Genomic DNA, 25903 nt, shown 5'->3' on the forward strand with positions numbered 1-25903 from the left:
AGAAGGGCTGGGAAAAGCAAAAGGCTCCCCAGGGCCAGAATCCCCAAGCAAGGATGACACTGGGCATGGAGATTGTCCAGGACAGCCAGAACCTCGACCATGCAGCATGGAACACCCAGCATCCCTTCCCACAGCATCATCCCTCACACCCAGCCCTCCTCTCCCACAGGAAGGACTCACAAAGAGATGGATTTGTCTGCCCTACCATTGAGGACTCTGTAGGTGAGCTGGAAGTGCAGCCCTGCTTCCCTGTTGTTGCTCTCCATGATCACAATCAGGTTCACAGACGTTCTTGGCTCGATGACCGCGGTGCCAGCCACGAGATTTTCGGGCTCTGTGCTGTTTGAGACCATCACAGTGATGGCTTTTTCAGAGTCCAGGCTCCCAATGGGGATCTGCACCCCGTTGTGTGTCTGGAACTCCATGGAGGCCACCTTGGTGGACACGGTGTAGTTGCTGATGTACCCGAAAGGGAAGGGATTGGAGTCCACCTGGAACATGACTTGGATGACATCAGTCAGGTTGGAAAGGGTGGAGTTGAAGGCCTGGGGGATGGAGAACTGGCAGTTTGGTGTGTTTTCGTAGCACAGCAAGTTAAAGGGGTCAGACCTCTTGCCTGTGGCCTTAATTTCTCCTCCCACCAGCTCCAGGGGCTCTTCGTTCAGCACCCGGGATTTCATGAGGATTCTCATCAGGCTGGAAGACAGGTTGTAGGCTTTGGGAGCCAGCAGCAAATTGTGGGAATCAGCAAGCAGCTCCTGGGGCTTGGATTCTTGTGAAACTGTATTGACAAGGTGGATTAGGTCACCTGGCAGGAGAGAAATGCAGAGGAAGTGGTAAAAAGCCTGGATAACTGCTCCAGTCAGGAGAACACCTGACACCTTCCCAAAGCAATCACACCAGCTCTCCTTGCTGCCTTCTCACTGTTCCTCTGCACATGACCTTCCCCACTGGAGTGTTCACAGCCCAGAGCCAAAAGCAAAGCTGTCAGCAGCTCCTGCAGCCTCTCTAACCTGCCAGGTTTGGTGAGGAATACTTAATCACAGCACACTTGATTTCCCTCCTGTGCAGTGAAGAGAAGCACAGCTCAGGAAACAGGGAGGGAATGGATAAAACAAACATATGTTCCTAAGCTTTTGCACTATGAAGTGCACAACACCCAGGAGTGCAGAGGTAAAAAGGGGGTGCAGAAAAAGTGTCTCTGCTTCCCCCAAGGTCACCCAGGGGGGAATTTCCACACAGTGCTCCCAGATGCCCCAGTGAGGTTTGACAGCCTCCTTGGACTCCAACCAGGAATACAAGCATCTGGAAGCCATGGCTGTTACTCATTGTTTACTAAAAAGAGAATCCCCAGGAGTATTGGTGAGCTTATTAGGAGTATTAATGAGTTATATTAACTGTCAGATTTAAATGTGCACAGAGCAGCTGCCAAAGCCAGGACAGCCCTGGGAAAAGAGCAGGGAGAAGAGAGGGCTGGGATGCCACACTCCAAATGGCAGATTTCCCAAAAATTCGGGCCAAAGCCCAAATGGCAGAGGAGGAGGGAGCCTGGAAGCTCCCCTCAGGCTGCCCCTGGGCCTGGAGCCCTGCCCCAGCCAAGGCCAGAGCTCACCTGTGATGTTGAGGATGTTGTCGGCGATGCCGGTCGGTGTCACCGTGCCCTGGGTGGTCTCTCCTTGCAGAATGGTCATCATGGTCTCCAGCTTGTTCAGGGTCCTTGTCAGGCAGGACTTGCACACCAGCTCCTTGCTCACCACCTGCAGAGGGAGCAGGCTGTGACAGAGCAGGAACAGCCCAGGGAAAGCCCAGCTGGCTCTGTCCCCAGAGACATTTTCACTCTGGAAGTGCCCTGTGCTCTGTCCAGCCCTGGGGAGGGGACAGAGCCTGCCCTGCTCACACTGAGAGGGGCCAGCAACTTGTTGGTGTCTCCAAGACTCTTCCATCTCCCTCCCATGACACTCCAAGTGCCAGTGTACAGGCAGGCAGAGGATGCTTTTGGGCTGGGAAGAGGAATGAAGGGAGGAAATTGTTGCCCAGAGATGCTCTGGCTGCTCCACCCCTGGAATTGCTCAAGGCCAGGTTGGACAGGGCTTGGAGCAGCCTGATCCTTCCAACCCAATTCCAGGGTTCTGTGATTCTGAATTCCTGCTCCCTGGTGTGCTCTCATAAGGAGCAGGCACAGTTTCCCCTCTGGGACCACACACACAAACCAACCATGGAGAGCTGGATGGGATCCCTCCATCCCCTCCACCACCTCCAATGGCAGCAGGACTCAGCCCCAACTGAATCCATCTCCCTGTCCAAATCCTCCTGAAGGCTGTGGGAGGAATCCTGCCACTCAGGCATGATGGATGTCCCTCCCTCTGCTCCCAGATGTGTCCAAGAAACAGAATGTTCCAGCCATGGCCTGGAGCTTCCTGCACTCTCCAGGGCTGCAGGGGAGGGACTGAGGCAACACATGGAAGCTGTTACAACCCCGTTCCTAGCTCTTATTCATCTTTTTTCTTTTAATCATCATAGGATTCAGCCATGATTCACCATATGTTTTGGTGAAGAATCAAAACAGCATCTGCAGGTCTTGAATTCCCCCTTTTCTGCTTTATTTGTAAGCTCTGAGAAGCCAGGACAGAGGATCAGAGGAATCAGGGAGGTGGGGAAGACACTGGGTTATGGGGAGGAACCACCCAAGGGCAGCTCCTACTTAGGGAGGAGAATTGATCAAGAAGTCCAAAATTCTTTTTTCATCCCTCCAGGAAGAGACTAATTCTGATTTTTCCTCTCCCTTGTAGGTAAAATCAAAAATCTATCAGCTCTGATGGACACTAGTGCAGGAAAGGAATGTGTGATCTCCACTTGTCTCAGCCACTTGGGAAATTCTGGAGTTTTTCCTAAGCTTTTCAATCCAGCCCAGAGCAGAAAGTAATCCTGGAATGTCAGCTTTTCCCATGGGATAAAAATTCTATTTCTAGACCTAAGCTCCCACAGCAACATCAAGTCACGAGGCAGGAGGAGGTGGAGAGACAGAAACAAACTGGTCCAGCACGGAATGGGATGTGCTGAGCCCCAAACCCCGGGCAGAGGGGAACAGAAAGAAGGGATTTTTGAAGTTTGCAGGCTCAGAAGCAGGGAAGGGAGCAGACCAGGACTCTGTGGGTAGGATGCAGTGCCTGCCCATCACTGACCTGGCTGCAGGGGAAGCACAGCCAGGGCCAAGGTATCTGAGCAGAACCCAAAGCAAAGATTAGGGAGGGTGGGAGGAGGAGCCAGAGCAGCCTGGCTGAGCACCAGAGCACAAGTGCTTTATGGAACTGGGCTCTCCTCCCTCCTGAGCCCACCAGGCCCCAGCCCCAGCACTGGGAATGGGGGATCACACAGCTTCCAAAGCAGAGAGGGGTTTCTCATCTTGTAGGGCAGAACCAGGGCTGGGAGGAGCATCAGACCTGGGCACTGCCCCCTGGCCCAAAGCAGCTCTACTTGTGTTACTGCTGATGGGAGCCCAGCCTGTCCTCACAGATTCAGCAATTTATTCCAATGGTTTTGGAGCCCCTTTGCTCTGGGAGAGCTGGGGATGTCCAGCCTGAGAAAAAGTAGGCTCTGAGGAGACCTTAGAGCCCCTTCCAGTGCCTCATGGGGTTCCAGGAGAGCTGGAGAGGGACTTGGGACAAGGGATGGAGGGCCAGGACAATGGGGAATGGCTTTAAGCTGAAGTGGGTAAATTAGATTGGATATTGGGAAGGAATTCCTCCCTGTGAGGGTGGCCAGGTCCTGGCACAGGGTGCCCAGAGCAGCTGTGGCTGTCCCTGGATCCCTGGCAGTGTCCAAGGCCAGGCTGGACAGGGCTTGGAGCAGCCTGGGATGGTGGAAGGTGTCCATACCCAGGCAGGGGTTGGATGGATGAGCTTTAAGATCCTTTCCAACCCAAACCACTCCATGGTTCTCCAATTCCCCATCCTGTAGAGGCTTCTCCTGCAGCCTCCAACCAGGGCAGGCACCAGAGGAGCAGCACAGAGCTCCCAGGGGCAGCACCCAGGACATCACCACAGAAACCCTGAGGAGTGACCCCTGTGTGTGTAGAGAGCCAGGCAGGCACAGCAAGGGCTGGAGGCTCAGAGGAGGGGCCAGGGGCCGTACCGTGCACTGTGCCAGGGCAGCTGAGATCTGCTGGATGTCATCCACAGTGTTCACCTTCAGGGAGTTCAGGGTCTCTGTGATGTTGTTGCGGGTCCAGGTCCGGAGCTCGAATTCCTGGCCAGCCTCAGGCTCCAGCAGCACGGATCGCTCGTACTGGGGGTGGGAAACACAACAGCAAGAGTTGAGGCAGCTGCAGTGAAAATAACAGAGTGAAGAGCAGTCTGAGCTGAGCTGGAGTCACCTGTTCCCTGCACTCCACATCTCCTGCCTCTGCTTCTCCCCAGGGGGATCTAATGAGCTGGGTTTCCAGCAGAACTTCCTCATTTCTCTTCTGCTCTCCAAGCAATTATCTTAACAGCCTGGCACTCAGCAGCTAACTAGTACCTGGAGTGCAGTCCTTATCCAGCTGAGCAGGGTGCCTGTGCTCAGGGGGATCATCCTCTGACTGGGCAGGGAAACAGGAATGGAGGCCCCAGTTCCAGCCCTGCCTATAGAGATCATTGTACAAAATCTGGCCCAAAAATTCTCCTGGTAATTGCCAGGACTTCTGGAGACCCCTCTTGGGCAGAACCAGCTGTGTTACCTCATTTAAGATGGTGATGAGGGCCAGGGAGTACTCAATGACCTGCTGAGGGTCCCCTTGTTTCACCAAGCCCTGGAGCACGGTGTCAGTCTGATTGTAGAGCCAGTGGGAGAGGCTGGGGAAGCCCTCGGGGAGGCCGATTTCCATGGATCTGCAAGGAAAAGGGATCTCGGTGAGGTGCAGACCGGGCTGGGAAGGGACAGGAGGGGAGGCAGGTGGGTGACCCACAAAGGCAGCATTGCTGCTGCTGCTGCCCTGGTGCCCCATTGGCATGAGAAAAACTCTGGAGCTGCAGCCTGGCTCCTCACTGGGACTCCAGGATTCCAGGAGTCTTTTCCCACTTAACAACTCCACGATTCTATGAAAGCATTTAACTCCTGGGAAAAAATTCTTTGTGGAAGCAATGATCCACAAAGCCTGGAATTCTCTGTGTGCACTTCTGCACTTCCCCTCCCTTTCCTTCCTCTTCCAGGAGCCCCTTCACCCAGGACCAGCACGGGGACTGGCCAGACCACTGGGATTTGGGAGCTGGGGCTGGACACAAGGATTGCTGCTGCCAGCAGCCTCTTACCTGTTCACAGCCACCACGGTGGCTCCCAGCTGGTCCTGCACCAGCACAGCCACGGACACCTGGAAGCCGCTCTCGTGGAAGCCGGGGGGCAGGAAGGCGCCGTGCTCGGCCCTGCTGCCCTTGTACACGCAGAACTCGTGGAAGTGGCCGGGGCGGCGGCGCGAGGCCAGCAGGATGTACACCAGCGGCCCCTCCTCATCCTCCGTGTCCCTCCAGCCTGCAAGGAGAGCCCAGCACGCTCTGACAGGGCCAGGGGGAGCTGCAGATGCTGCCCCAAAAGAGCTGGCACTGTCCCTTGGGGAGTGCCATCCTGCTCAGCCCTGCAGCCTGGAGCAGTGGGAGATGTCCCTGGTAAAATGGACTTTTTAAAAACCTTTCCAACCCAAACCATTCCAGATTTTCTGATGGTTCTATGGAGCTGCTCTTGCTGCTGTCCCTGCCCTGTTCTGGCAGATTGTCCCCAGAATGAGGAAACATCAAAGACTCCACCAGGCTGGATGGGTGCCTTGGTTCTCCCTGAATTTTTGTGACGTTTAGGGGTTTCTCCTTTAGTGTTTGGGCTCTGTATGATTCAAAGGGATTGTGAAACGTTCACTACTAAAATAAAAAGGGGGAATAACTCTGCTGGGACCGGGAACAGCACTGACAAAAGCTTCTGTACAAGCCCTGCAAGGCCTGACTTTAGACAAAGCTCAGTTCAGCATCTCAGGAACAACTGGGTCTGGGATTAAACCTGCACAAAGGTTTCCTTGGAGCTCCCAGGAATTATGGGGAGTTTCATGGGAGTTGGGAAAATCACTGTGATTGCCCCAGTGAAGGTGCTGGCACTGCCACTGTGTCCTCTATCATTTCAGCTTAAAAACAATCACTAAGAGCTGAAATTCCCACCATTCCAAAGAGGAATTGATTCCAGCATTATTCTGGATAGCTCAAAACACACCAAAGTTCCAACCTGAACAGGTTTCTGCTGCTCCCCCAGCTTGGTGCCAGCCCCCTGGAAGCAGCAGGGTTCATCCCCTCCCAGCGTGGCTTCCCAGCACTGTGCACAAACAGCTCTAATCTCTACCAGGGATCATTTGGGGAAATCTGCTTTCCAGAGGCACTTAGTGCTTGGCCCAAAGCTACGGGACAGCGGCCAGGCCACTTTATAAAGCTGGGCTCAGTGCTGCTGTCTCTGCAGCTGGTTGGGAAGGTGGCTCTGGTGGGAACATCCAGCCCACACGGCAGACACAGCCCCACTGCTTTGTCTTTTGATTCTTCCCACATACTGTGACTCAGTTTTGGGCACCATCTTCTTTTTCCTGCACTGAAATACCCAGTCCCTTCCGCAGGAACTGGCCTGGCTGGATATCACCATTCCCCTACGTGAGTCAGGAATTTCCCAGCTGCCTGCCACACAATTTGGGCACACATGGTGCAAAGCCCTGCTGAGCCCAGCCCTGAGCAGGAGTGGGGGTTTGGGATGAACATGAGGAGCTGGCAGGGGCTCTCACCTGCACACTCGAAGTGCACCTTGGTCAGCAGCGCCCGGAGGGGTCCCTGGGGGGACAGGCGGCAGGACCCCCCCACGGGGGGCTGGTTGGGCAGCAGGTCGATGGAGGCAAAGCCCTCCTCCCCCGTGGTGAGGTCTGTGATGTGCAGGGTGAAGGTGTAGCCCTCGCCATCCCTCAGGGCTCCTTGCCTCAGCACCAGGTTCATCCCCGTGTCGCCGGTGGACGTGGTGGTTTTGTCCAGGATGAGGGATTTGTTCTTAAAGCTGTGAGCTGCCCACCTCTGCAGGGATGGACGGGGGAAAGACACCAGAGGTTTGGTTTAAAGCTGAAGTTATGTCCTTAAAATGTTTTCAGATTGAGTCTTTTATAAAAAGTAACAGATTTCTAGTGGGAGCGTCTGCCAAATTTGCAGTTGATAATTCACTTTAGTCTTGTGTGCTACAGCAACAAGAACTGGAACCTTTCCAAAATGTCTGGTGGGAATATTTCCACTGTGAGATCTACTTTAGTTTCTGGGATTACATCACCCCTCCAACAGAATATTTCATAATACAGAGTACAAAACACAGGAAATAAATGAAGGACTGGTGGAGTCTCCACGGGATACTGTGTTTTATGTGCTTCAAGCTGAACATGGCCTGGGTGGTTACTGTTAATAGCACAAACCTACAATTGTGATAACAGGAGAAACAGTGAGATAAGCAGACAGAAAATGCCAGGCAAGGACATGCTGGGTTTGCTGGTCTGAGACCTGCTTCACTCCCCAGGCTGCAGTGGAAGCTGGAATTAGAGCAGGGCACAAGAGGAGACACTGAACCACCTCTGCTTGAACCACCAGAATAATGGGCAAAATGCCAACCAGCAGGGAGAAAAACCACTTTACAGATCTCTCACAGGGAAAAAAAATTGGCTTTTGTGTGCAAAGACCTGATCACTCATGGCTTTGGCTTAGAAATGACCCCACAAGGACTCAGCCAGACCCACCTGCCACTGCCTGTGGCCAGGGATTGCTTCCCCTCCTTGTCTCTACAGCAATTTAGGCCCAGGATTTGATTTCTCTTTCCCTTTCCACCCCTCTGCCCTTCTCTCAGAGCCCCCCAAAAGGGAAGCAAAGCCTTGTGAGTTTACCCCAAGCTTGGAGTCGTTGTGACAGTTCTGGCAGGTGCCCTCCAGGTACACGTAGGAGCTCTTGCTGACCTCGTAGACAGACTGAGCCTTGCAGGAAACACACTCCAGGGACACGATGGGGACTCCTCCCCTCTTGATGAACACCTGGGGAGGCAAGAGGCTCCATCAGAAGGTTTGACACCAAAACAAAGACACTTAACAGGGAAGGACGCACCCCAGCACCTGGTGCTGCAGGGAGGAATTGCTCTGCACCAGCCCAAGGACAGCAGGAAGGGATTCCCAAAGGATTTGGGGTCAGATTTAAGCTGCATCTCTTACACTGCCCAGTTCTGTCACTGGTTTGCAAGAGCCAAGCTGGGCCAATCTAAGTCATTCTGGATTGATTTATTTGCATTTTTTAACACCATAAATGACGTCTGAAATGTCCCTCTGGTCCCTGGTGCTGAATTCCCAGCAAACCCTGCTTGTGCTGCCAGGTGGGGATGGAGGAAGCACCTTTCCCAAGGAGCAGCACGTTGTTCCAGGCTTTCAGCTGGAATCTAAGTGCACATCTCCAGACATGCACCACACCTTCCTGGCAGAGCGCTCACAGAGCTCCAGAGGCACCGGTGGCTCAGACACAACAGCAGCTGAACTCTGACTCCCTGAATTCTGTCTAAATTCCTCCAATCCCTGAGGAAATGGGCTTGTCCAGCACTGGACTGAGCCCTCTGCCCTGGCATAATGAGTGTTATGAACTGAAGACAGTAATGAAGACATTGTTTAACATGGCAGACTCTTAAAAGGGGATAAATATTCCCCAGCACCGCGCTGGAGCCCCATCCATCCCGCCAGTATTTCAGATTTCCTGCCACACTGGAAGCATTGTTTTGTGCTCCTGCATGGAAACCAGATAGTACGGAATGTCCTTGAAAGACTATCAATTTCATTTTTTTTCTTTTCATCCTGCAGCTCTGGTTTCAAACCCCAGGCTGTAAGAGTTTCCACTTGCAGCCTGAGTCCATCTCCAGTTGCCAGCTGCACCACGATGGATGTTCCTGACACGACCTGAGCGGGTGCACTCAGCACTGGGACATAAACAACGTGCACTGAAAAAATCCTCCCCTAAAAGGTCTTGGAAGGTGAGAAGAGAGGAGCTGCTGACAGTAAAATTGAGCCCTGGAAGATCTCTGGGTAAAACAAGGGAAGAGCCTGTGGCATGTGAAGACTGCTAAAGAGCAGGAAAGGAAGTTTCCTTTCTCCTATAGAAACTTCCTTGGGAAAAGGAACTAAATCTTCCCTGGCAGGGTGCCCAGAGCAGCTGTGGCTGCCCCTGGATCCCTGGAAGTGTCCCAGGCCAGGTTGGACATTGGGATTTGGAGCAGCCTGGGACAGTGGGAGGTGTCCCTGCATGGCAGGGGTGGCACTGGATGATCTTTAAGGTCCTTCCAACCCAAGCACCCCATGACTGTGCCTCAGGGGTGGCAGTGCCACGCAGAGAAGGTGCCAGCTGGGATTGGTACGTACGGTTTGGTTGGTGGCCTCGGGACTCATCCCCTCCTTCCTGACGGTGAGGTCGAAGGTGTACTCCACATCTGCCTCTAACAGAGCTTTGGAAATTGTGACAATTCCTTCCTTGGCACTGAAATTCAGAGAGCACCCTGCAGCCGAGCTCTGCTTGCAAGGAGAAAAGAACTTTCAAACCCTCCTTGGTAAGGGTGCACATCGGGTTAGTCCACAGCCAAAACATTCAGGTCCACACAGAGTCACTGTCACAGACCTTGCTGTGCAGTGCCACCACTGGGGTGGGAGAAACAGGCTGTGTGTGGACAATAAAACAATTATCCTACTCTTCAGGTTAGTAAACAGCAGTTGGAATACTCCTGTATTTCATCTGAGTTTCAAATTTGTAGTTTACAGCAATTAACTCTTCATTAAATACCTTATAAACATTGCCAAGCAACACAAAAAGCTCACATTAAACCAAAAGGTCCAATCCCCACACATTTCACATTTGTTATTTCGAGACAAAGCTAGAAAACACTGTACAAGCAGAAGAGTTCCACATTCAGCCAAAAATGCTGCTGAGGTGGATTCCCATCAGGAAGGTGGATTCCCATCAGGATTTCAGTTCTCCCTTGCCCTTCCATCAGCGCAGGCTCAGATCACTTCAGCAGGTGAGGACAGTGACCACAAGCTGAGGTCACTTGACCTCTCCAAAGTCTAACTTTGTCCCCTGATGGCATTAGAGACATTTAATTGTTCATGGGAGAGGGAGCAGAGCCCTGAGCTGCATCAGCAGCTCCATAACACCCTCATGCATGGAAACCCCAGCACTGACACTGGGCACCAGAGTGCCAGGGGTGCAGCAATGTCCATGTCCCCTTCCAGAGCCAGCCCTCCTGCCTTGCCCAGGGACACTGCACTGCACCACAGCTCACACCAATTTCTGTATCATCATCCTGAGCTGGGAACCTCCTTCCAGAGCAGCTCTGGTAAAGATGCTCAGAAAGGTTCCCTTGATACCATTTCACCCTGAACACATTTGTGGTGGAGCTGGAGCTCCCACAAGGTCCCTCTGGCTGTGCCAGGCTGCTCTTACCTTGGAGGAGGATGTGCAGGACCACTCGTACAACAACGGGGTCTGTTCCCCATCATCCAAGTTGGGGTCGTAGGATTTCTCCCCATCCAAGACCAAATCCTGAGTGTTGGACCAGACACGGTAGGACCCCCCATCGATGATTGGGACCAGCCTGCTCGGGATCACAGTCACATTGGCAAAGATGCTCTTGGACAGCGGGGTGTCTCCAAAGGAGACAATGAACATGAAACAATAGTTCCCAACTTCCAGGCCGAGCTTTGGGATAACCAGCTGGGGCCTGTTCACGTCGACGTTCGGCAGCCGGATCCTGCTGGAGTCGTCCAAGTTCATGCAGCTGGGTGCTCGGTAGATCTCCCACAGGTGCTCTGTCTGGTACTTGATGCACCCTCGGAGGTCAATCTGTGCCTCCAGGTAGTTCCTCTGGGATCTCTTCATCACCACCTGGGGTGGCAGGGCCAGCTCCACCTCGGGCTCCTCGCACTCCAGGACTTTGACGGTGACAGTGACCTGGGCTATGAAGAAGCTGATGAGATTGGTGGCGTTCACCTCCACCAGGTAATCCCCAGGGCTCAGGTAAGAATAGTTGGCCACTGCAACCCTGGTGGTTTGGGTGGAAGAGCCATCCCCAAAGCTCCACAAGAACTCAACGCTCCTGCTGCTGGGCACCACCGTGGCTTCGAACAGCGCCGTCCTGTTGACAAAGGCATTGGTGGCACTGAGGGACACCTGGACTATGGGGTCTTGCACCTGCATGGTTCTGGTGATGTTGACACTTCCCAAGTCATTGAAGGCAGTGAGATGGATCTCCAGCAGCCCTGCAGCTTCTGGAGCATAGGAAACGCTGTCTCCTGACGCAGCAACCACAGACCGGCCTCGCTCCCTCCACAGGCAGAACTGCCAGGAGAAGGACACGCGGGAGCCGCTGCCCACACGGGCACTGAAGCTCTTCTCCGTGCCCGTGGCAATGCCCTCCTCGCAGCAGTTGAGGAGCCTGAGGCCCTGGATGGGCTCCAGGACAGAGATGAGCACCTGGGCGTGGGCAATGCTGATCTGGTTCTGCACGGTCACGGTCACCAGGTAATCGCCGCTCTTGGAGAACTCGTGGCTGTAGCTGGAGCTGTTGAGCACCACGGAGTAATCCCCACTAATGCTCACCAGGTAACTCACAGAGGTACCTGACAGCATCCTGATCTCAAAGGTGACCTGTTCTCCCGGCTCCACCACCTTCTTGCTGGCGACAACTTCCAGACCTTGAATCCTGTCCAGCACTGAGATGTTCCTGCTGGCCAGAGCCCAGCTGACGTGGTTGGACGCGTTCAGATGGACGGTGTACAGCCCTGCCGTGGGGAACGTCACTGCCACGGACTGGCCACTCACTGTGCCATTTGGCACCTGCCACAGCCAGCTCACCTCAGTCCCCCTCTGCAGGTCCCCCTCAAAGACCACCGTGGAGCCTGAGGACACGTACCTACAGTCCAGCTCTGCTGTCCCTATGCTCAGCCCCTCGATGAGCTCCTCCACACTGACACAAACACTGGCATTGGTTGAATTCAGCTTGTTTTCTGCTCCAACAACAACCTCAATCATTCCAGGGCTTTGGAAGGAGTGTATAATAAAGGGTTCAGAGGTGACAGGAGAGGAGCCATCCTCCAGGTACCACACGTACGTGACACCAGTGCCACTGGTTATGGTGGCACTTATGTTCACAGAGGCATTAACAGCAGCTGGGTTGGGGAAGGCATAGGGCTTTAGGACACCAAGGCTTTCAATGAACTCCAGCGTCCTGTTAGCAGTGGCACAGCCCAGCATGTTGGTGGCCTTCAGGTAGACAGTGTAGTTCCCAGCTTCCAGGATGCTCAAGGGGAAGGTTTTCCCAGCGAAGGTCTGCACAGCACTGCCGTCCCGTTGGACCACCCAGCTGTAGGAGATGTTTGTGCCCTCTCTCACCACGGCCTGCAAATGGAGTGTTTTGTTAGTTGGGAAATACATGTCCTCCACCAGGTCAGCGCTGGCCACCTGCAGCCCCTCGATCTGCTCCAGGACGTAGACGTAGATGCTGTCCTGCAGCGAGCTGATCTTGTTCTCGGCCGTCACGATGACGTTGAAGGTGCCCACGGAGCGGAAGGTGTAGGAAATGGTGGAGGAGCCTTGGATGGGAGTGCAGCGGTCGCAGAGGATCCACGAGTAGCGGATGGCAGTGCCAGCCAGCAGGGTGGCCACAAAGCTCACCGACCCGTTCAGGGGCACCACAGTCCTGCTGGCGTTGACGGTCAGGCCGAGGAGCCGCCGTTTCACGGTGATGTCGATGGTGGTCTCGTTGGAGCTCACGTCGTTCTGCCCCATCACTGTAATGCTGTAGTGGCCTGTGCTGTTGTAGGAGTGTGTGGCCACTTGCCCAGGCTGGACAGTGCCATCCCCAAAGTCCCAGCAGTAACTCACTTTGGTTCCATTCATGCTGGCAGAGAACAGGTAGATCTGGTTCAGCTCCAGAACATCTGTCCCGTTATACTCAATCTTTGCTACTCCAACTGGCTCCTGCACCTCCACAAACGCCGTGTCGTTGTTGAAAGAGACGTTGTTGGAGACGGTCACTGTGACCAGGAAGACCCCTGTGCTCTTGTAGGTGTAGGTCACCTCAGTCCCACTCGACCTGGTGGACTCGTTGTTGCCGAAATCCCAGCGGTAGCGGTACTGGTAGGGAGGCAGGGCACTGACCTGGAAGGAGGTCTCTTCCCCGAGCCTCACAAAGTGCTTGGAAGGGAGGAGGGTGACATTGAGGATCTCTGGCTCCACACAGACAGTGGTGAAATAGTGAGCCTTGTTAAAGCTGCTGGAGAGGGTCAGGGAGAGCGGGAACGTCCCGCTCCGGGTGAAGTTGTGCATCACCACAGGGTCCCCACTGATGGTGACATTGGACGAGCCATCTCCAAAAGTCCAGTCAAAGATGTACTCCTCAGGATTCCCCGTCACGTAGGCAGTGAGCTGCACGTCCGGGTGCTCCAGGATACAAGAAGCAGGCTCTATTTTCAGTACCTCCAGCACAAATATCCGGACAGGAACCGCCTGGGAGACAGAGTTGACAGGATTCACAGCTGTCACGTTCACGGTGCAGTTGATGTCCTTGATGTACACGTGTTCCACCACCGGCACCTGAGTCCTGAGCACCGTCCCGTCCCCCATGTCGAAGGTCCAGGTGATGCTGTCCCCGGTGTGCACGGAGGCGTTGATGGTGACGGCTGCTCCCTGCTCGGCGGCCTCGGCAGCCGACACGCGGAGCCCCGTGATCTCCTCGAACACCTGGAAGCTCTCCGTGGTCTCCACGCTGCTCACGGTGTTGTTGGCCGTCACAGTGACATTGTACACCCCTCTGTGGGGGTAGCTGTAGGTCACTGTGGGCTGGGTCTCTGTGAGCAGTGAGGAGCTGTCCCCAAAGTCCCAGCTGTACATGACGCCATACGGGGACGGCACTGGAGTGGCTCGGAAGGTGACGGGCCGGCCCACGACCAAAACATCCTCCTCTGCCTCCAGCTTCACGTCAATCAGGGAACTGTGGACGTGCACTGGGCTCAGGTGGGTGAGGTTCTCATACTGGTTGGACACAACAACCATCAGGGCGTATTCTCCTGCGTTGGGAGAGAGCAGAACAAGGGCAGGGTGAGGACACGCCTGTCAACAGCCTCTCAGTGCTGTGGTGGGGGCCAGGGCTGCAGGGGACACTCTGCAGGTGGGGTGACAGGGAGTGCAGGGGACACTCTGCAGGTGGGGTGACAGGGAGTGCAGGGGACACTCTGCTCCTGTGCTATGCACACTCTGGAATTACAGGAATTACACCAGGTGATGTACGTGGGGACCAAACCCCAAGAAAGGAGCCAACAGATAGAGAGAAAATATTTCCTTCCTGTTCAGGCACAGAACAGACCCTTCCTGCTGCCCATCCCTCCCACCAGCCCAGTGCTTGCCTGCCCCTCATCCTTCTGCTGAGACTGCCCAAAAAGGGGCTGGACCTGCCTCTTACAGCATGGCCAAACTTCCCTGGGAAACAGTCAGAGAGGATGGCAACAGCTGGAGACTCCCAGTCACTCCAGCTGTTTACTCAGGAATCAGGCAATGATTTCCAAGCTCTGGTTTTTTTTTGGAATATGCCTTGTACACCCCTCACACCAAAAATGCCTGAGCTCTTTCTTCCCCAAAAAACCTTGTTGGTCATACCTGGGTCTTGGTAGATGTGTGAAACGTTGTGCTCAATGACAACCTCATGGACACTGGGATCAGGAACAAGGAAAGACTTGTTGTAGGGAGGTTTGAACAGGTATGTCTCCTGGGCACCATCTCCAAAATCCCACCTGGAGAAACAGGCAAACCATGTCCCACTGCACAACAGGAGAATCACAGAAATCCCAGAGGAACCCTGGCTTTTCTTGCAGGTCAGGGCTGGGTTCTCAAAAAAAACCAACATAGGAAGCAGAATGCCAAGTATCAAAGCAGCAGCTGTGCTGAGAGGAGCACAGCACCGATAAGAAGAGGAAGAAGAACCCAAATTAAAGCAGAGTTTAAATGAAAAGGATTTCAGCCTGAATTACAGGTGTGTGACTGACCCCCATGCACAGGGATTTTACACTAACTAAACAGCAGCAGAGCTGGCCCAGGGAAGAGAAACTGTGCAGGCAAGGTAAAACATGCACAGAAAGATCCCAGGTTTGGGGAAGCAGCAAAGGACTCACAGGAACAGAGCCTCCACAGCCGAGTCCACGAGAACCCTGGCGCTGAACTCCACGCTGCGGTTCTGGGGCAGCACTGGCAGGGCACCCACCACACTCAGGTTCCTCATACTGTTCATCATCTCCACTGTCACGTTGTAGTTGACTGTGAAGTTGCTGACGTGGTTGGAGGCGGTGAGCTGCAAGGACAGTGGGATAAAAATGGGTCTGGGGTCTCCTTGCTGCCCTTGGAGGGGGGCTTGGCTGGGTTGAAGAAGCACCACCAGGCAGGTGAGCAGGGCAGGCAGAGAGAGTGGCCACATGTTCACCACTAAAGCCAGTCCAAGGAAGGGCTGGGGCTACAGCAAGAGGACAAAGAGAGGAGTTTCTCATCCTGAGGCTCCTCTGGCTCTGAACTTGCCCCTTTGCAGCTCCAGCTGCTGAGCACAGGCACCTGCTGCCACCAAGGGGACAAGAGCCACTCAATTTTCGCAGGAGAGAGGCAGGAAAGTGGTTTCAAGCACAGAGCAGGGATGGGAGAGGCTCATAAAACCAAACACACACACAAGTGCAGCTCCAGTGTGGTGGGCACAGAGAGGGAGAGCAAGGCTGGGCAGAGGAGGAAAGGGATGCAAGAGACTGAAGAGACATGAGAGAAGCAGAGCAGAATCCTGAATTTTCTAGGCATGGAACACTGAGCATCTTCACCTTCTCACCTGCAGGAGAGCTGAGCTGCTGGCAGAGGGGTCCTTCAAACCCCCAGGAACAAACCTCCTACCCCAGCAGGTAAGAGCAGCTGTGTCTGGTTTGTGTGGGTGTGCTGCACTGAGCCCAGAGCCCCCCAGGCTAATGGCACCTTGGCAGCTCTGCAAGTGAAAGCAGCCCAGGTCCTCAGCACAGTGCTGCACCCAGCAAATTAGTGCTGCACCCAGCAAATTAGTGCTGCACCAAGCAAATTAGTGTCTGCTCAGGAGGCCAAGAGTCACCCTGAGAGCAGATCCAGCACCTTGCAGCAGAGCAGACTCTGCAGGGTAGGACACACAAAGATGTTCCGGCCAGAGACCAACTCCTGTTCTACAATAGACAGCTCCCCTGGCCCAGACTCTGCTCCATCCTTCAGGGGCCAGGGCACAACCCAGCGTTCCAGGCTGCAGCAGGAGAAAGAGAACAGGACAGAGAACACAGGAGCTCGTGGGAGAAGCTTTGTCCTGCCTGGGGAAGTCTTATGATGCATCCTGCCTCTGCCAGGCTTTTAATCCAGATTTCCTGCCTGCCAGAGCAGGGGCTCCCTGCTAACTCCTGCTGGGGAGGAGGGGGAAACAGAAACTCCATGAGCAGAAAGGGGGACTTGGAGAAGAGAGGAGAAAGCAAAGAGGAGGAACACAGCATAGCAGTGTAAGAGTAGAAGAAATTATTTGCATTTGCAAGAGCGGCTCAGTGAGAAACAGCACAGTGAAAACCTCAACTCAACTCTGCCTTGTCTCCCTGCTGCTTTTCCTGAGGAGTTTGTGGGATGAGATGGAAACCCAGGGGTGAAATGGTGTCATGGGAAAGGCCTTGGCTTACCGAGAGCTTGTACACAGCTGGGCTTTGGTAGATAACGTTGAAGACAACATTGTAAAAAGTGAAAGATGGCTTATCATCTACTGTCCATCGGAAAGTCACATCTGACCCAGCCTCCATCACAGGGATGTAGCTCTGAAAGGCACGAGAACATTTCACACTAGTGCAAGAGAAAAGCACGCCCAGCACTTCCCAGGAGATCTCCAGCTGAACTGGAGGGGGAGCAGAGCCAGACTGGGAGGTTCCCACACCTGCAGTGCCCTCAGAGCACGGCACAGAGGTGACAGATCATCTGTGGCTCTGCTGCTGATGGAGAAATGCAGACCCTGACTCCATAAATCCCCAGCAGAGCTGGGAGCAAACCCCACAATCCCTGCTCCCACAGCCCAGCACTCTGCTCTTGTCATCAGGTCCCTCTTGCTGACTAAAACCCTTCTGAAATCTTTACAGAAACAGCCTGGCTTTAGCTACACCTGTAAGCTGAGCCTCTGACCCTCGTCCAGGGATGGTGCCTGACCCAAAGACTGAAGGGGTTGGACAGGGCAGCTCCCTCCTCACTCCAGCAGTGCCTCCTGAGCAGCCTGTGGCAGCAGGAAGGGTGAGACCAAGAGGTGCAGGCACAGGATCTGCCAGAAGCAGCCAGAGCTTGTACAGAGCATTTGGGGCAGTTATTGAGCAGCTTCCCAGGGCTGTGGCTCTGGGGATGGGGGACTGGAAAAAACAAACCAGAGGAACTCCAAGACTTGGAGAGGTGAAACATCTCTACAGCTTCAGCCAGCTGATATAAGGATTTAGCAGAGCAAATCTGAACACCTCAAGGAACGACTACCTGGACAAAGCAAGGCAAACACTGTCCTTTCCTAATTCCTCTGGTGTCCTGGGGCACTGCCTTAGCTCAGGGGGTCCAGCTGAGCTGCCTTCCTGCTGGAGAGCACCAGTGCTGTGCCACAAGCTGTGCCTGCAGCAGCGTGGGCAGCTTAGCAGCAAGCAGAGCTCCCCTGCCCCAGTGCCCCCAGGGCAAACCCACCCTGCCAGGCACAGGGAAAGGGCAGAACCCAGCAGGGACGGGCTGAGAGCAGCAGCAAACACTCACCACCCTCGTGTTCAGCAGCACTCTGCTCTCGGGGTCGGGCGTGGCCCTCAGCCCGCGGATGGGCTCCTCCACCTTCACGGTGACCGTGATGTTCTGGGAGCTCACCGAGTTCTCTGCCACCAGCACGTGGGTGCTGACCCCCTCCCCGAGGCTGCCCAGCTGCACCACAGCAAACCAGGTGTCGTTGTTCTCCCTGGCACACAGCTGGGCCAGCGCTGCCGGGCAGGTGGCCACGAAGGGCACGCTGTGGTTGTCCCCCAGGCAGGTGGCCGTGGCGTTGGCCCCCGAGGACAGCTTGAGCAGCAGGGAGGTGTGGTTGGTGGGCAGGTAGACCCTGGAGCCCTGGGGGGCGGGGTGGATGACACGCAGGCCGGACACGCGGGATGCCACGCGGAAGGTGCAGGACAGGTTGGCGCTGAAGAGCCCGTTGGCCACGCTGGCTCGGACCCTGTAGTGGCCAGGCTGCTCCAGCCCGGCGTTGTGGGGGCTGAGCACCGGCACCAGCTGCTCCTCAGCGTAGCGCACCCGCAGCGAGCACACGGTGCTGTTTGGCCAGGGGGATCCCTGTGCCTGCTCAGAGGAGTTCCTGCTGTCCTGGGAGGGGGCACTGGGGTGGCACTGGAGGAATGAGCCTGGTTCTGTGTTGTGCTGGATGCTGAAAGTGTCCCCAGCCTTGACAAAGATGTTTTCTTGGCTGAATGTGACCTGCAGAGAGAGGAGGGGGTTTTGGATTAATGCCTCATGTTAAGAGCAGTCAGCACCCAATGCCTGCCAGGACAAAATGCTGGATTTCCTGCCAGGTGGGAACCAACAGAAAAGGTGAAGATCCCTACACAGCACAGGGAGAACTTTCACCACTCCACCCTCCCTGGGCTCTGTGAATCAAATGTGCCAACACAGAAATCAGCTTTTTGCTCCATCTCCACTGTGTTCAGTGGGAATAGCCCATGGAATCTGCACAGCCTTCTCATGGAAACACAGAACAGTTTTGGGTGGGAAGGGACCTTAAAGCCCATCCTGCTCCATGGGCAGGGACACCTCCCATCACCCCAGGCACTGCAGGGCACACGGTCTGTGTGACACTGGGCACATCCTTTCATTCCAATGGACTCCAGTGCCTCCATCTGCCACATGGGAACAGCCCAAACCTACCCAAAACACTCAGGAGGAAACTGCCCCAGCCACTCACTGAACACTGACCTGATACTGGGCAGAGGGGCCAGCTGGTACCATGAAGAGGAACTCCTTGAGGAGCTCATAGCTGGGCTGGCTGTGGTTGGGCTGCAGGGACCCTGGGGCAGGGCTGCTGCCAAGGGAACTGTTGGCACACTCGGTCCCATTGCAGCAGTTGTTATGGGATGAGCACAGATTTGTCAAAGGACACCACTGGAAACCAGGAGGACATTCCAGCAGGGTCCAGTTCCCGTCATCCTGAGCACTGGGGAATGGTTCTGTAGCATTGTTTTCCTCCTGGTAGTCTGGAGAAGTGAAAGAGAAATCAGCGATCACCACTCTGGTGAGTAACACTACTAATGCACTTCCTTGCTCCAAATTCACCATTTTTTCCACTTTGATGATGGCTCCACTCTTAGTAAAAGCTGCAACTGCAGCACATCCTGCTGCTACATAAATGCTCTGTTTTACTGGAAAAATCCACCAAGATCATTAAACCCAAAGCTGTCTCTTTTCCAGTGAGAACGTACCAATTTGCACTCTGAAAGCATCTGTGCTCCAGCAAAAGCCAGTCCAAGTGAAAGCAAGAGCTGGCCTTGACATTGAAAACACATTAAGCAACTTTTCTGAAGTTAATGTTTCCATGTCAAAGTATCAGCTTGTCAGTGTCAAAAAAGATCCTTTTGTAACCAGCCAACCCTGCGGCTACAACAAACATTCTGCTGCAGAATTAATTGTTGCCAAAACTGTGACTGTTGAGCTGTTGTACAAGGAATAAAAGGCTTTTTAGATTATCTCATCCATCAGGAAGAAATGGGCTCAGGAAAATGTTCTTCCTTGTTAACCCGTGGGGCCAGATGGACCAGAACACATTCCCATTTGACATGTGTCTTCACAAAGCAAAAAATACAGCTCAGAAGATTAATGAGCCTTTCCACATGGTCCTTACACTCACATTCTCCTCATGCTTTGAGAGAGGTTTCTCCCTCTGTAATTTTCTCCAGGATAACCACTTTTGCAAGGCTGTGGATCCTGCACTTGGATCTCCTCAAAAAACAGAACCAAACCTCTGAGCCTTTAAGGGTCAGAGGAGCCACAAGCCCCAGTTTGATGGTGTCACCTCCAGCAACCCCACAGGAGAAGCCTCACCTTCTCCATCCATCAGTCTGTACACCTGGAACCTCGCTTGGACGGGCTGCTGCAGCTCCTGTGTCACAAACTCCAGGGCAGTGAGGAACCCCTGGTGCCTGAAGGGCAACTCCAGCACCTGCAGAACACGCACAGCTCTCACCTGCCCACGTCCCCAGGGCTCCCAGGGCAGCAGCAGGATGAGCAAACCCCCCTGAGCAATCCCCCCTGAGCAATCCCCCCTGAGCAATCCCCCCTCACCTCCTCAGCCTGCCATGGATCTGCCAGCACAGCCTCGCTCACATTCCTCACGGCCCCGCGGGTGGGGAAATCTGCGTCCCCCTCAAAGAAGTTTTCTGCGTCCAGGAGAACTCCTGTTGGCAGAGGAAATATTGGAACAGAGCCTGTGAGACTCAGCAGGAGCTGAGGCTGTTCCCTCCAGCCTGTGAAGCTGCAGCAAGGCTTGGACCACTCAGGAGAGCAGCAGCTCCATAACCCTCCAAACCTTCCTTCTCCTTACAGGTGTCTTGATTTCTTTCTCATCCAGCACAAATAACATTTTCATTTGCAACATTCAGCAGTTTTGACCTCTAGGTACTGCACAAGTAATTCTCCCAATAACTAATGATTTGCTTGGAAATTCTGAATACCAGGTGCCCCTTCTCATCCTCCCTGTGCCCCTGCACTTCTTGGGAAATGTGGCCACCACCAGCTGGTTTCCATGAGTGGCAAACACTGGTGGCTCTGGGGGACTGACCAGGCCAGTGCCCTCTCTGGCCATGGCTTTTCCTTCTCATACAAACCTCCCTTGTTTCATGTCCATTCTACTTCTCCTTCTCACTTCCCACACCGGTGTGGAAGATTTGGAAAGCTGAATAACCACAAACCTGCACAGCACATCACACCTCACCTCACCAACTTTTGAGCCACCCCAACATCTCCCAAAATACACAGTGAAGGACACCAAGGCAGCAGCAGAGATTGCTCAAATAAGAGGGAAAAGCTTTGCCTCAGAGCTTTGCTCCTCTGCCTCCCTTCTGCTCATGGTAAAGATTGGAGCTAGCCAAACTCTTCTTTTTGGGAATATTGCCGCAAGTCTCATTTTGTGGTGATACCCTGGGATGCATCCCTTTTTTTCCACAGCAGTGGCAGTGAGGGGACACCTGGCCAGCCCTGGGAGGCAGCAGGGCAAGCAGAGCCCACCTTGTGGCTTGTACTCGCAGACATAGCTGTGCTTGGCCATGCACAGGTCCGTGTTGCACTGGCCCGTGGGGCCCATGCGCACGCAGTGGTCAGCGTTGGAGGGATGGGGTTCTCCTGGCAGCCAGTTCTGACAGCTCTCCAGATTAAATCCTTCCCCTCTCTGCTGTGCTCCAGAGCTTGCAAAATCGTTGAAACCAATCCAGACATCGAGGCTCCTGGAAAAAAAAAAAAAATTAAAAAAAAAAAAAAAAAGAAAGGGGGAAGGGGGGATTTCAGGAAATCATGAGTATTAGAAAGAGCTGGGACAGTTGCCATCTATGGTTCTCTCTAAAAATAATAACAGCAGCTCCATTGAGGTGTCATGGGCTGCATTTCATGGAGACTTTTAATTATTAAAGGGTTTCAGTATCTGCTCTACCATCAGAACCTCAGGTGGGGATGCCCTGGCACAGGTGCCCAGAGCAGCTGTGGCTGCCCTGGATCCCTGGCAGTGCCCAAGGCCAGGTTGGACAGAGCTTGGAGCAACCTGTGATAGTGCAAGGTGTTCCTGCCATGGCAAGGGGTAGAACTGGATGAGTTTTAAGATTCCCCCCCAACCCAAACCATTCCATGATTGTGTGACCAGGCTGACTTGAGCCTCACCCCGCTCTGAGCAGAGCACTCTGTCACCAAACAACCCTCCCAGACTCTGCCAAGCCTGTTGTGAGTGATGAGGAATGATCTGGTCACACAGAAGTGTCTGGGAAAGCTGAATCCCTTGGAAAACTGTGCAGACCTGTGGGATTTACCACCAGCCAATTCTCCAGGGCAGGTGGGACTGGCACCAGTGCAGGATCACAGCTCAGCAGTGCCAGATCTGGAATTCTCCTGGACAAGGTGAGCTCCTGAGTCCCCATGGGAAGGCAGCAGCCAGAGGAGACAGGCTGGAGCAGTGCAGGCAGCTGAGCCCCCAGGACACTGCCAGGCTCCTTTCAGGAGATGAAATGTCCCTGCCCCATTTGGCTGGATCCCAGCAGGATCCTGGTGGGAAGTGCTGAGAGGTCCCTCACAGCCACAGAGAACCTGCAGAGCTGTTTCTAATCACTGCCAGCAGCAAGGGAGGCATTTGTTCCACATTAACTTCCATCAGCTTCTCCATATTAACATCCTGCACCCTCCCAAGCTCTCAGCTCCTTCTCCACGCTCCCTCCTGCAGGTGAACATCAATCCTGCCTGCCCCAGGGTGCTCCCAGGGTGGGACCAGGGCTCTGCAGGGCACACTGGGGAGATAACTGGTGGTAACTGGTGCCTCTCCACCTCCAGGCTCATGCCAGATAAAATGATTCATGAGGTCATGCTGAAAAACGATGACAAAAATAACTTGTTCCGTGAATCAGTAGTTTTCACTGCAAATGAGATTAGAAAATAAATAAGGGCTGTGTTCTGCTCCTGAACCACTGGCAGGGAATTCAGGAGAGCAGGGTAGGAAACCGCCTGCCTGCTGCCATCAGGAAAACTCAGTGGAGATTTTCCTTTTCTAATTCCAGCTATGATCTAACTGCAAGTCATTAGAAAAAAAATAATCAAAAAGTAAGAAAAAAGGAACAACTAAAAGACAAGCTGCTGGCTGGCTCCCACCCTGCCCTACTGCCCAGCCCATTGCACTGCAGGGGGAACAGGAGGACTCTGAACACCCTTTTTAGAAGGAAGATGTGAGATCTCTGCCTCTGAGGAAGGACTGAGCTGCCTGGCTGGGGCAGGAGGAGCAGGACAAGCCTGGGGAGGTTTGGAAGGGCTCTCTGTGCTGCCCACAGTGGGGTCCCCCTGGATGGTCCCATCCTGGCTGGGGCAGGAGGAGCAGGACAAGCCTGGGGAGGTTTGGAAGGGCTCTCTGTGCTGCCCACAGTGGGGTCCCCCTGGATGGTCCCATCCTCTGCTTGTGCAGGCAGGGAGGGACCAGCTCAGCACATGCTGCTCCTGCAGAGGCCATCCCACACCAGCACAAAGGACAGAAACCTGCTCAGTGCCCCAATGGGAAACAGCTTCCTGCTTCTGCCACCTTCCCATCAGGAACCATGGAAGCTGCACGCTCCAAAATCCTGCAGCTCGGCCCTTTTATCACCAGGGAAATTGCATCCTGGAGCTGCCTCCTTCATGTTTATCTGCATGGATTAATAAAATAAATACAAGGACTGGAGGGGGCTGGGGAGCAGAGGCTGTGGGGCAGCAGCTGGGGAACAGCCTCGCTCCCTCCGAGCTCGCAGGATTTCCGTGCGCCGGCTCCACACGCAACTCCTGCCACATCCCAGCACCCAGGAGCAGCTCCCAAGCGTGCAGAGGGCCAGCCTCCCTTCCCCAGAGCAGGGAACACATGTTTGCAATCTCAGGATGCAGCCCTGTGTGAAGGGAACAGGGCACGGATACAAGTTTGGGAAGAAGGGGCTGGGAGACCTGGAGCAGCAGCGCTCAGAGCCCACGTCACACGCAGCTGTTCCCCTGCATGTGCTCTCTGGGATGTGTTTGTGAGGAGCCCGTGTCCCACAGCTGCAGCTGCGAGTGCTGACAAGGGCTGTCAGGCCCTGAGAGCTCTCCTGCTTGTCCTCCCTTCCCAGGAATGACTGGCTGCAGAAAGGGCACTCAGAGGGGCGGATTTAATCAAAGGCTGACACTTGCAGCACTCTGTGTTTATAAAGCCCAGTCCTGAGGTGGAGCAGATGCTGCTGGAGAGGAGCAGTGCTGCTTCCCAGGATGACAGACAGCAGGGAAAAGGGTCTGGGCTTTGCTGCAGCCGTGTCTAAGGGCACAGGACCCCTTCCCACATTTCAGAGGCATCCACAGGCACAAACACAGGGTACAACAATCCCCCCAATCTCTCAGTTCCCAGTTGTGATTTCCAGCTGTTCTGCCCCGTTCCTCTTCTTCTCTCCACAGCCTTTAAGGAAAGAATCCAAGCCCAGCAAGGGCTCCAGCTCTGCTCATTCCTCCTTTGTTCAGCAGCCTCACCCCCACCATCTCCTCACGCTCAGATCCCTCTGCAGATGTGCCCTCAGGAACCCAAAACCTGTCCCTAAGTGATGCCAACCCTTTCCCTCCTCACTCACCTGATGACATGAGCAACCAGGAAGCTCTGGATGTCAGGGCTGCTGACAAAAGCCAGGTCCCCATTGCCAAGCTCCTGGCAGTGCCGCTGTGCCTCCAGCCACTCCGCCTTCTCCACCACCAGCTGGTAGCAGTGGTTGTTTCCAGGAAAAACCAAGCCCTCAGGGGGGCACATGGGGTGAACTGCTGCAGAAAGAACACGAGGGTGATGTCCTCTCCACGAGCCACACACCCCAACCTCATCTGGGCAGAGAGGCTGCAGGAATGTCCCAAACCTGCAGCCAACAAACCCCATCTCTGTTAAAGCCAGAACACCGCTCAAACAGGGAGTGCCCAGAGGAGCCACCCCTCACTGGCAGGGGAGGCAAAGGGGAGGCCCAGGAGGCAGAGGCACCCTCCCCAGCACCCCCAGGAGCCCAGCTGAGCCAGCACCCCCTGCTCACCCCTGCCCAGCTCCCCAGGCTCCGCAGTGATCCCGTAGAGCACCACCAGCCCGGTGCCGCCTCTGTTGCGGATCCGGATGTCCAGGCTCTCGTTTGCCATGACCAAGGAAGGACATTGCAGTTCCAGCTGCTGGGGTGAAGCCACCACCTCGATCTCTGCCTGCTCAGACAGGAGCCTGGAGCCCACCAGGATGGTGGCAGTGACGTTGTAGTGCCCAGGTAAGGCGTAGCTGTGCACAGCTGAGTGTCCAGTGGTGTTGAGAACCTCGCTGTGGTCCCCAAAATCCCACAGTAAAGTGCTGACAGCAATGGGAATACTGACATTGAAGAGCACAGGCTGGTCCAGGCTGTACTGGGGCTGGAGTCCTGTGAAAGACACAGGCAGCTGTGCCTGGAAGGGCAAGGGGACGAGTGAGGGGCCAGCACAGCCCTGCCCAGACAAATGCTCAGTGCAAAATGGCAAACAGCCCGAGGAAGAGTTTGATTCGTGGGCAGTTCCACACAAACACTGCCCCTGGGAGCTGAAACCCCCATATTCCTGGTCTTGGGAGTAACAGAGGGCACTGCAGGTCTCCTCAGTGAGGTTCCCAGGGTGGACAGATGTGAAGAGGATAACAAACTCGGCTTCTTCAGTGTGGTTGCCTGTCAGACACGTGATGTATTGAGCTCCTGTGGGACAGAACAGAAGATCCTCTTGCAAAACAGACTCTGGGATGCCATGGATTGGTGAGACCCTCCAAAAGAACCACCCCACACTCCTGGGAATGGAATTCTCCTGCTCAGCTCCTACTCTGAGCATTTCCTTTTTCAGACTTGCCTGGGAAGTCTTTAATCCCCCAGCAACAGTTTCCAAACTCTTTATGCTAATTAGTGATGACAGAAATAACAAGCCAGTCACACAGATTTATGGAGCAGCAGCACTCAGTAAATAAAACAGGGCTTTGGAGAGCCTGACACTCCCATGGGACATGGAGCCACTGAGTCTGACACTCAGAGGAGCCCACAGGACTTGCCACCAACTGAGACCATGACAAAAGG

At 54.4% G+C, this 25903-nt stretch overlaps 1 protein-coding gene across 1 annotated transcript in view; it reads right to left on the reverse strand.

Annotated features, from left to right (window-relative positions):
- The window catches only part of PKD1 (polycystin 1, transient receptor potential channel interacting), an 80647-nt gene that overhangs the window by 17151 nt on the left and 37593 nt on the right, over positions 1-25903 (reverse strand). The window contains exons 5-23 of the mRNA XM_033074125.2: positions 24866-25534; positions 24425-24608; positions 21345-21559; positions 20403-20515; positions 20163-20280; positions 19041-19318; positions 17841-18545; positions 16751-16882; positions 15209-15384; positions 14697-14830; positions 10488-14110; positions 9413-9559; positions 7907-8050; positions 6779-7058; positions 5286-5502; positions 4715-4865; positions 4132-4284; positions 1613-1757; positions 206-808 (exon numbers count right to left, since the gene is read on the reverse strand). Coding sequence (XP_032930016.1) covers positions 206-808; positions 1613-1757; positions 4132-4284; positions 4715-4865; positions 5286-5502; positions 6779-7058; positions 7907-8050; positions 9413-9559; positions 10488-14110; positions 14697-14830; positions 15209-15384; positions 16751-16882; positions 17841-18545; positions 19041-19318; positions 20163-20280; positions 20403-20515; positions 21345-21559; positions 24425-24608; positions 24866-25534 — 8187 coding nt within the window. The remainder of the gene's footprint in view (positions 1-205; positions 809-1612; positions 1758-4131; positions 4285-4714; positions 4866-5285; positions 5503-6778; positions 7059-7906; positions 8051-9412; positions 9560-10487; positions 14111-14696; positions 14831-15208; positions 15385-16750; positions 16883-17840; positions 18546-19040; positions 19319-20162; positions 20281-20402; positions 20516-21344; positions 21560-24424; positions 24609-24865; positions 25535-25903) is intronic.

Source organism: Catharus ustulatus, chromosome 16, assembly GCF_009819885.2.
Source record: "Catharus ustulatus isolate bCatUst1 chromosome 16, bCatUst1.pri.v2, whole genome shotgun sequence".
Taxonomy (NCBI): Eukaryota; Metazoa; Chordata; class Aves; order Passeriformes; family Turdidae; genus Catharus; species Catharus ustulatus.